The sequence below is a fragment of the Ranitomeya imitator genome, chromosome 2 (genome assembly GCF_032444005.1).
Source record: "Ranitomeya imitator isolate aRanImi1 chromosome 2, aRanImi1.pri, whole genome shotgun sequence".
NCBI lineage: Eukaryota > Metazoa > Chordata > Amphibia > Anura > Dendrobatidae > Ranitomeya > Ranitomeya imitator.
This window is the reverse complement of record NC_091283.1, coordinates 657,330,699-657,342,471: the sequence shown is the minus strand read 5'-3', so window position 1 is coordinate 657,342,471 and position 11,773 is coordinate 657,330,699. Positions and strand designations below refer to the sequence as shown.

Genomic DNA, 11,773 nt, shown 5'->3' with positions numbered 1-11,773 from the left:
GACTGTTGCAAATGTTTGGGCACCCTGCATGGTTAGTACCTAGTAGCACCCCCTTTGCAAGTATCACAGCTTGTTAACGCTTTTTGTAACCAGCCAAGAGTCTTTCAATTCTTGTTTGAAGAATTTTCATCTATTCTTCCTTGGAAAATTCTTCCAGTTTCTGTAAGATTCCTGGGTCGTCTCACATGCACTTGAATTTTGAGGTCCAGCCACAGATTTGCAATGATGTTCAGATCAGGGGACTGTGAGGGCCAATGTAAAATCTTCAGCTTGCGCCTTTTGAGGTAGTCTAGTATGGATTTTGACATGTGTTTAGGATCATTATCCATTTGTAGAAGTCATCCTCTTTTCTACTTCAGCATTTTTACAGATGGTGTTATGTTTGCATCAACAATTTGTTGATATTTCATGGAATCATCTCTTTCCTCTACCAGTGAAATGTTCTCTGTACCTTTGGCTGCAACACAACCCCAAAGCATGATTGATCCACCCCCAATTGAGAAAATGTTCTTTTCCTGAAATTCTGTGCCCCTTTTTTCTCCACACATACCTTTGATCATTGTGGCCAATGAGTTCTATTTTAAACTCCTCGTTCCACAGGACTTGTATCCAAAATGCATCAGGCTTGTTTAGATGTCCTTTTGCACACTTCTGATACTGAGTTTTATGGTGAGGACGCAGGAGGGGTTTTCTTCTAATGACTCTTCCATGAAAGCCATATTTGTGCAGGTGTCTCTGAACAGTAGAACAATTTACCACAACTCCAGAATCTGATACATTTTTCTGAAGGTATTTTGCAATCAAGCGGGGGTTTTGATTTGCCTCTCTAGCAATCCTACGAGTAGCTCTACTGACATTTTGCTTGGACTTCCAGATCTTATCTTGACCTCCTCTGTTCCTTTTCACGGCCATTTCTTAATTACATTTCGAACTAAAGAAAGGGCAACTTTGCTATCTTCTTATAGCCTTCTCCTGCTTTGTGGGCCTCCACCATTTTCATTTTCAGAGTGCTAGGCTGTTGCTTAGAAGAACCAATGGCTGCTGTTCTTTGGCACAAGGTTAGAGGAGGCTGGGTTTTTAGAAAGCTGGAAAATTTTAATCACCTGGCCTTTCCTAATCATGATAGTGAACAAGCCATAACGCTAACAGGCTAATTAAGGTCCTGAACCTTGGTCAAAGTTATCTTAGCTTTGATAAAGATCCGTGTAGGATCGAAACGCGTCGCTCGTGTCCTGATATGCACATGTCCACCGTTGTTTTTATATTGGCTTAATAAAGTTGGAATTTGGATTTTACTATTTGGAGCTGGAACGATTTTTTCTTTTCTTCATGAGATGACCGCGTGGATCAGCGTTGGGTTCCGTGCTCCTGCGGTGGCTACTTGGTGAGCTGGCTTTTTTTCTTCTTTGCTATTCAAAGTTATCTTAGTACACAAGTCTCCAAGCTTTTGCGTAGGTCCATTTTCCTTTTTGTAATTTTTAAAAATATAATAGATGAAAATATTGGCTTTTTTTGCCTCTGGTACCTTCCGCTGAGCCCCTAGTCCATAAGCTGGTGCAGCCAACGCAACAAAAGGTGCAGCAATCCAGGGCTTAAATGTGGGTTGTGGTAAGCTGTCCGACAGTACTGTCCACAGGGTACTGTCCTGTATCTGGCCCTGGGCTCTCTGCACGTGCACCGACTTTTCTGTCACTAGGCGTGCGGTGCCTCCTACACTAGCTGTCTAGCTGGTGGCACCGGGAGCTGTCTGCTGCAGTCCGTCACAGTGTCAGCGCTTCGGGGGCCGAGCGCACTGCCCACCTTGTTGCTCTCACGCTGACGGCAGCAAAACCACTGTACCTTTGCGCGCTTTTCTCCCAGCTTCCGGCCAGGTTCCCGGTCTAAACCCGCCCCCACTGCCCAGGTCACTGGGCCTGTCTGGTCCTCTATTCCTTACTCCGGCAAACATGGGACGCAGCCTCGACAGTTCCGGACTCGGCTCAGTACAGGTACTCGCAGCCCGGTCTTCCTCCTTACACATGCGCCATCTGTGTGCACCATCAGTGTGACAAGTACTGGATAGATGAGCAAAGATAAAGATGATAGATTGATAGATAAATAGATAGATAGAATGGCTTGCGAAAGCATTCACACCCAATGACATTTTTCGTGTTGCAGAAACGAGTGGTGTGTGTTTATTACTTTGACCACGGGGTTATCAATGGAGGTATCTGACAGACACCGCTCCATTACTATCCCTTGGGCTTGATGTCTGCTGACATTACACAGCTGACATCAACCCCAAAACCATTGCCCTGCTTGCAAGCACAGCGGGAAGATCCGAGGCTAAGCGCCAGAATTGGCGCATCTAATGGATGCGCCATTTCTGGGGTGGTTGAGGGCTGGTGTTATTAGTCTGAGAGGGGGCCAATATCCATGGGCCTTCCCAGCCTATTATCAGCCCGTACCTGTCTGTTTAGCCTTTGGTTGTTATGAAAAATAAGGGGGACTCCATGTCATTTTTTTTAGTCCCCCTTTTTAATAACCAGTAAAGGCTATGCAGACAGTTGTGAGCTGAAATTAATAGGCTGCAAACTTTTATGGATATTGGTTCCTTTATGGATATTGGCCCCTTATTTATTTAATGCGCTTACTGCAACTATAATCAGCGCCGCCTGGTCTTGCTGATCGCAGGGAGATCAAGAGAGGATGATGAGAATTGCGGACAGCCTGGAAACAGCGCTAACTGTACTGCTATTCCCAGCCACCGATACGTGTCACACAGATGACACAGAGATGTCATCGGTGTGACATCAGTGTGCATTGTGTGTGGGACGTGCTGCAGAAAAAAATGCACATGTCTACTTGTTTTGCACACGAACACATGGTCCCTGTGAACACAATGACATCAGTGCAGACCAATAGACTTGAATGGGTGTTATGAAAGGCAATTCAGTATCACAATGGACATGGAGGTCAGAGCACATACAGTGATCTGACAATAACCCAAAATAATAGAACGAGCTCTGAGACGTGGGAACTCTGCAGACCGCAATCCCTAATCCTCTCCAAACAACACTAGAGGCAGCCGTGGATTGCGCCTAACTCTACCTATGCAATTCGGCACAGCCTGAGAAACTAACTAGCCTGAAGATAGAAAATAAGCCTACCTTGCCTCAGAGAAATACCCCAAAGGAAAAGGCAGCCCCCCACATATAATGACTGTGAGTTAAGACGAAAAGACAAACGTAGGGATGAAATAGATTCAGCAAAGTGAGGCCCGACTTTCTTAACAGAGCGAGGATAGGAAAGATAACTTTGCGGTCAACACAAAACCCTACAAAAACCACGCAAAGGGGGCAAAAAGACCCTCTGTACCGAACTAACGGCACGGAGGTACACCCTTTGCGTCCCAGAGCTTCCAGCAAAACAAATAGACAAGCTGGACAGAAAAAATAGCAAACAAATAGCAAGAAGAACTTAGCTATGCAGAGCAGCAGGCCACAGGAATGATCCAGGGAAAAACAAGTCCAACACTGGAACATTGACAGGAAGCATGGATCAAAGCATTAGGTGGAGTTAAGTAGAGAAGCACCTAACGACCTCACCAGATCACCTGAGGGAGGAAACTCAGAAGCCGCAGTACCAGTTTCCTCCACAAACGGAAGCTCCCAGAGAGAATCAGCCGAAGTACCACTTGTGACCACAGGAGGGAGCTCTGCCACAGAATTCACAACAAATGGGTCTACGTGTGTCTTCAGTAGGTGTGAACCCTGTCACCACACATACTCGAGACAATGAGGTATGAAGGAGGCCTAAAAGAGTATTGAGCAGTCAGTCAAGTTCCTCATCAGCAGTCACAGTTCCTATAAATTTTATAAGTATTTTTTACTGGTCCTGTATCTTGCAGTCCCATTATACCCTACATATTTATATACACTTACAAGTGGATCAGGTTACCAGATCAAAAGAACGTATCTGCACCAAAATGCTATCATTAAAAACGTCATCTTGGCACACAAAAAATAAGCCCTCACCCGACCCCAGATCACGAAAAATGGAGACGCTACGGGTATCGGAAAATGGTGCAATTTTTTTTTTTTTTTTAGCAAAGTTTGGAATTTTTTTTCACTACTTAGGTAAAAAACAACCTAGTCATGTTAGGTGTCTATGAACTCGTACTGACCTGGAGAATCATAATGGCAGTTTTAGCATTTGGTGAACCTAGCAAAAAAGCCAAACAAAAAACAAGTGTGGGATTGCACTTTTTTTGCAATTTCACTGCACTTGGAATTTTTTTCCCGTTTTCTAGTACACGACATGGTAAAACCAATGATGTCGTTCAAAAGTACAACTCGTCCCGCAAAAAATAAGCCCTCACATGGCCAAATTAACGGGAAAATAAAAAAGTTATGGCTCTGGGAAGGAGGGGAGCGAAAAACGAACATGGAAAAATGAAAAATCCCAAGGTCATGAAGGGGTTAATAAAAAATAAAAGCTGATCTATCAAAGCATAAAACCCGTGCCAGAAACGCCTCTGAGCACAAGAAAATATATAAAAACCAGAATTGCTGTGTTTTGTTACTGGTCTCAGAAAAGTATGACAGAAATAACTTTGTTTTACAAATTACATAATTCTGTGAAATCGCCATGTATGCCTGAGCTGTGTGCGCTCTGTTAGACGTCCATACACACATATGGGGCAATGCGGCTTCTTACAATGGTGTGTTATGCTGGATGCCGGAAGGCTGCTAGTGCTTATTACTGTGACTCCTGGTAGCAGAAAAGTTTTCCATCACCAAAAATGGCGCCTTCGTGCAGCTGCATGTAATACGTCACTAGTGGTGACGTCGCCTGTTCACGCCCACGTACTGACGTCAATGTACAAGGTTCAACAAGGAACTTACAGCAGCGCCGGGCCGTGCAGTGCGGACCACCCTCTTAAAAGGGCAATGCAGGTGAGGATTGCGGGGTTTCAATGTGAAGCTTCTTAAGATGGCAGTCAGGGCCCGCCAGAGTGACGTCACTGATGGGTAAATGCCTGTGGTGCGCTGCTAGCAGAGGCGGAAGACGCTCAGGTGCTGGTGACTCCTTGCTGTGGGACTAGAAGTTCCAGCATGCTCACCTGTACGTAGTGTGCGGTGGTAATCACGTGACTCCTGTTCAGTGCTCTTGTAAGGAGCGCAGTTGTCTGCTGGCCGCTTCCTACAGGTCTCATATGTACAAGGTCCTTCTCCATAGCACGGCGTGGTGTGCAGTCTGCGAGTTAGCTATGAGTGCCTGCTGTGTGTGTGTATATATATATATATATATACACTAGATGGTGGCCCGATTCTAACGCATCGGGTAGTCTAGAATATGCATGTCCACGTAGTATATTGCCCAGCCAGGAAGTATATTGCCCAGCCAGGAAGTATATTGCCCAACCACATAGTATATTGCCCAGCCATGTAGTATATTGCCCAGCCACGAAGTATATTGCCCAGCTACGAAGTATATTGCCCAGCCAGGAAGTATATTGCCCAACCACGTAGTATATTGCCCAGCCATGTAGTATATTGCCCAGCCATGTAGTATATTGCCCAGTCACGTAGTATAGTGCCCAGCCATGTAGTATATTGCCCAGTCACGTAGTATATTGCCCAGTCACGTAGTATATTGCCCAGTCACGTAGTATATTGCCCAGCCACGTAGTATATTGCCCAGCCACGTAGTATATTGCCCAGCCACGTAGTGTATTGCTCAGCCACGTAGTATATTGCCCAGCCACATAGTATATTGCCCAGTCATGTAGTATATTGCCCAGTCATGTAGTATATTGCCCAGCCACGTAGTATATTGCCCAGCCACGTAGTATATTGCCCAGCCACGTAGTATATTGCTCAGCCACGTAGTATATTGCCCAGTCATGTAGTATATTGCCCAGCCACGTAGTATATTGCCCAGCCACGTAGTGTATTGCTCAGCCACGTAGTATATTGTCCAGTCATGTAGTATATTGCCCAGCCACGTAGTATATTGCCCAGCCACGTAGTGTATTGCTCAGCCACGTAGTATATTGCCCAGTCATGTAGTATATTGCCCAGCCACGTAGTATATTGCCCAGCCACGTAGTATATTGCCCAGCCACGTAGTATATTGCTCAGCCACGTAGTATATTGCCCAGTCATGTAGTATATTGCCCAGCCACGTAGTATATTGCCCAGCCACGTAGTGTATTGCTCAGCCACGTAGTATATTGTCCAGTCATGTAGTATATTGCCCAGCCACGTAGTATATTGCCTAGTCATGTAGTATATTGCCCAGCCACGTAGTATATTGCCCAGTCACGTAGTATATTGCCCAACCACGTAGTATATTGCCCAGCCACGTAGTATATTGCCCAGCCACGTAGTATATTGCCCAACCACGTAGTATATTGCCCAACCACGTAGTATATTGCCCAGCCACGTAGTATATTGCCCAACCACGTAGTATATTGCCCAGCCACGTAGTATATTGCCCAGCCACGTAGTATATTGCCCAGCCACGTAGTATATTGCCCAGCCACGTAGTATATTGCCCAGTCATGTAGTATATTGCCAGCCACGTAGTATATTGCCCAGTCACGTAGTATATTGCCCAGCCACGTAGTATATTGCCCAGCCACGTAGTATATTGCCCAACCACGTAGTATATTGCCCAGCCACGTAGTATATTGCTCAGTCACGTAGTATATTGCCCAGTCACGTAGTATATTGCCCAGCCACGTAGTATATTGCCCAGCCACGTAGTATATTGCCCAGCCACGTAGTGTATTGCTCAGCCACGTAGTATATTGCCCAGCCACATAGTATATTGCCCAGTCATGTAGTATATTGCCCAGTCATGTAGTATATTGCCCAGCCACGTAGTATATTGCCCAGCCACGTAGTATATTGCCCAGCCACGTAGTATATTGCTCAGCCACGTAGTATATTGCCCAGTCATGTAGTATATTGCCCAGCCACGTAGTATATTGCCCAGCCACGTAGTGTATTGCTCAGCCACGTAGTATATTGTCCAGTCATGTAGTATATTGCCCAGCCACGTAGTATATTGCCCAGCCACGTAGTGTATTGCTCAGCCACGTAGTATATTGCCCAGTCATGTAGTATATTGCCCAGCCACGTAGTATATTGCCCAGCCACGTAGTATATTGCCCAGCCACGTAGTATATTGCTCAGCCACGTAGTATATTGCCCAGTCATGTAGTATATTGCCCAGCCACGTAGTATATTGCCCAGCCACGTAGTGTATTGCTCAGCCACGTAGTATATTGTCCAGTCATGTAGTATATTGCCCAGCCACGTAGTATATTGCCTAGTCATGTAGTATATTGCCCAGCCACGTAGTATATTGCCCAGTCACGTAGTATATTGCCCAACCACGTAGTATATTGCCCAGCCACGTAGTATATTGCCCAGCCACGTAGTATATTGCCCAACCACGTAGTATATTGCCCAACCACGTAGTATATTGCCCAGCCACGTAGTATATTGCCCAACCACGTAGTATATTGCCCAGCCACGTAGTATATTGCCCAGCCACGTAGTATATTGCCCAGCCACGTAGTATATTGCCCAGCCACGTAGTATATTGCCCAGTCATGTAGTATATTGCCAGCCACGTAGTATATTGCCCAGTCACGTAGTATATTGCCCAGCCACGTAGTATATTGCCCAGCCACGTAGTATATTGCCCAACCACGTAGTATATTGCCCAGCCACGTAGTATATTGCTCAGTCACGTAGTATATTGCCCAGTCACGTAGTATATTGCCCAGCCACGTAGTATATTGCCCAGCCACATAGTATATTGCCCAGCCACGTAGTATATTGCCCAGCCACGTAGTGTATTGCCCAGCGACGTAGTATATTGCCCAGCAACGTAGTATATTGCCCAGTCACGTAGTATATTGCCCAACCACGTAGTATATTGCCCAGCCACGTAGTATATTGCCCAGCCACGTAGTATATTGGCCAGTGACGTAGTATACAGCACAGAGCCACATAGTATATTGCCCAGTCACATAGTATACAGCACAGAGCCAAGCCACGTAGTATATTGCCCAGCCAAGTAGTATATTGCCCCGCCACATAGTATATTGCCCAGCCACGTATGTCACAGGTTAAAAAATAAAAATATACTCACCTTCCGAAGGCCCCTTGTAGTCATGTCGCCTGTTTGCGGTGCACTCGGCAGCTTCCGGTCCCAGGGTTGGTAGCGCAGGACCTGTGATGACGTTGCGGTCACATGACCGTGACGTCATGGCAGGTCCTTCTCGCGCAGGCGTGCAGGACCTGTGATGAGGTCACGGTCACATGACCGTTACATCATGGCAGGTCCTTGTGGCATACCATCCTTGCCACCGGAAACTGCCGCTTGCATGGAGCGGTTACCGGAGCGTCGCGAGGAGCGGGAAAGGCGGCGGACGGTGACTACATAATGATTTTTTATTATTTTTAACGATAGATCCTTTTACTGTTGACGCTGCATAGGCAGCATCAATAGTAAAAACTTGGTCACACAGGGTTAATAGTGGCGGTAACGGAGTGCGTTACCCGCAGCATAACGCGGTCCGTTACTGCTGGCATTAACCCTGTGTGAGCGGTGACTGCGGGGAGTATGGAGCGGGCGCCGGGCACTGACTGCAGGGGAGTAGGGAGGGACTAATCGGACTTTGGCCGTCGATGATTGGTCGCGGCAGCCATGACAGGCAGCTGGCGAGACCAATCAGCGACTTGGATTCCATGACAGACACAGGCTGCGACCAATGAATATCTGTGACAGAAAGACAGACAGACAGAAAGACGGAAGTGACCCTTAGACAATTATATAGTAGATATATATATATATATATCTATATATATATATATGTGTATCAATAATATCTACTGTACATACCTCCCAACCTTTGAAGATGGGAAAGAGGGACAAAGTTTGCGGCTTGCAACGCGCGTCGCCGCAAATTTTAGGCCATGCCTCTGACCTCACCCATTCATAACTAGTCACAGCAGATGAGTGGAAGCATGTGACCAAAAGAAGCAAGAAGACCATGGAGAAATCACCAACCACACAACTGAAGAACCGATATCAAATCTTTGTAGAGGATGAAGATGGCACACCTAAGGATGAAGCAATACCAGCAAGCAAAAAAGAAAAGGGCACACAGCAACAAGTGACAGCAAAAAGTACAGCCAAGAAGCAACGAAGAGTGGTGGTGGTGGGAGACTCACTACTGAGAGGCACAGAAGCAGCCATCTGCAGACCGGACATAACTGCAAGAGAAGTATGCTGCCTTCCAGGTGCGATGATCAAGGATGTGACCGATAGGATACCAAAGCTCTTCAGCTCCAAGGACGTCCACCCATTTCTTCTGATACATGTTGGCACCAATGACACGGCAAGGAAGGACCTACCGACAATCTGCAAAGACTTTGAAGAGTTGGGGAAGAAAGTAAAGGAACTGGATGCACAGGTAGTTTTTTCTTCTATCCTTCCAGTAGATGGGCATGGCACCAGGAGATGGAACAGGATCCTTGATGCAAACAACTGGCTAAGACGATGGTGCAGACAACAAGGATTCGGATTCCTGGACCACGGTGTGAATTACTTGTACGATGGACTCCTCGCCAGAGACGGACTACACCTCAACAAACCTGGGAAACACACATTCGCCAGAAGACTCGCTACACTCATCAGGAGGGCGTTAAACTAGAAGAAGAGGGGACGGGAAGAAAAACATTAGACTCGAACAAAGAAGACCCAGGAAAACATACTCAGAAGGGAGGTAAGAACATTTCTAAAACAATCCACAGCGAGGAGATTGGAACAAAACAAAATCCTCTAAACTGCATGCTCGCAAACGCCAGAAGCCTGACAAACAAGATGGAAGAACTAGAAGCAGAAATATCTACAGGTAACTTTGACATAGTGGGAATAACCGAGACATGGTTAGATGAAAGCTATGACTGGGCAGTTAACTTACAGGGTTACAGTCTGTTTAGAAAGGATCGTAAAAATCGGAGAGGAGGAGGGGTTTGTCTCTATGTAAAGTCTTGTCTAAAGTCCACTTTAAGAGAGGATATTAGCGAAGGAAATAAGGATGTCGAGTCCATATGGGTCGAAATTCATGGAGGGAAAAATGGTAACAAAATTCTCATTGGGGTCTGTTACAAACCCCCAAATATAACAGAAACCATGGAAAGTCTACTTCTAAAGCAGATAGATGAAGCTGCAACCCATAATGAGGTCCTGGTTATGGGGGACTTTAACTACCCGGATATTAACTGGGAAACAGAAACCTGTGAATCCCATAAAGGCAACAGGTTTCTGCTAATAACCAAGAAAAATTATCTTTCACAATTGGTGCAGAATCCAACCAGAGGAGCAGCACTTTTAGACCTAATACTATCTAATAGACCTGACAGAATAACAAATTTGCAGGTGGTCGGGCATCTAGGAAATAGCGACCACAATATTGTGCAGTTTCACCTGTCTTTCACTAGGGGGACTTGTCAGGGAGTCACAAAAACACTGAACTTTAGGAAGGCAAAGTTTGACCAGCTTAGAGATGCCCTTAATCTGGTAGACTGGGACAATATCCTCAGAAATAAGAATACAGATAATAAATGGAAAATGTTTAAGAACATCCTAAATGGGCACTGTAAGCGGTTTATACCTTGTGGGAATAAAAGGACTAGAAATAGGAAAAACCCAATGTGGCTAAACAAAGAAGTAAGACAGGCAATTAACAGTAAAAAGAAAGCATTTGCACTACTAAAGCAGGATGGCACCATTGAAGCTCTAAAAAACTATAGGGAGAAAAATACTTTATCTAAAAAACTAATTAAAGCTGCCAAAAAGGAAACAGAGAAGCACATTGCTAAGGAGAGTAAAACTAATCCCAAACTGTTCTTCAACTATATCAATAGTAAAAGAATAAAAACTGAAAATGTAGGCCCCTTAAAAAATAGTGAGGAAAGAATGGTTGTAGATGACGAGGAAAAAGCTAACATATTAAACACCTTCTTCTCCACGGTATTCACGGTGGAAAATGAAATGCTAGGTGAAATCCCAAGAAACAATGAAAACCCTATATTAAGGGTCACCAATCTAACCCAAGAAGAGGTGCGAAACTGGCTAAATAAGATTAAAATAGATAAATCTCCGGGTCCGGATGGCATACACCCACGAGTACTAAGAGAACTAAGTAATGTAATAGATAAACCATTATTTCTTATTTTTAGGGACTCTATAGCGACAGGGTCTGTTCCGCAGGACTGGCGCATAGCAAATGTGGTGCCAATATTCAAAAAGGGCTCTAAAAGTGAACCTGGAAATTATAGGCCAGTAAGTCTAACCTCTATTGTTGGTAAAATATTTGAAGGGTTTCTGAGGGATGTTATTCTGGATTATCTCAATGAGAATAACTGTTTAACTCCATATCAGCATGGGTTTATGAGAAATCGCTCCTGTCAAACCAATCTAATCAGTTTTTATGAAGAGGTAAGCTATAGGCTGGACCACGGTGAGTCATTGGACGTGGTATATCTCGATTTTTCCAAAGCGTTTGATACCATGCCGCACAAGAGGTTGGTACACAAAATGAGAATGCTTGGTCTGGGGGAAAATGTGTGTAAATGGGTTAGTAACTGGCTTAGTGATAGAAAGCAGAGGGTGGTTATAAATGGTATAGTCTCTAACTGGGTCGCTGTGACCAGTGGGGTACCGCAGGGGTCAGTATTGGGACCTGTTCTCTTCAACATATTCA

General features: G+C 45.1%; 1 protein-coding gene across 1 annotated transcript in view; it reads left to right on the top strand.

Annotated features, from left to right (window-relative positions):
• The first annotated feature begins 4,853 nt into the window (after positions 1-4,853).
• The window catches only part of LOC138665456 (zinc finger protein 692-like), a 107,743-nt gene continuing 100,823 nt past the window's right edge, over positions 4,854-11,773 (top strand). The window contains exon 1 of the mRNA XM_069752961.1: positions 4,854-4,937. Coding sequence (XP_069609062.1) covers positions 4,860-4,937 — 78 coding nt within the window. The 5' untranslated portion in view covers positions 4,854-4,859. The remainder of the gene's footprint in view (positions 4,938-11,773) is intronic.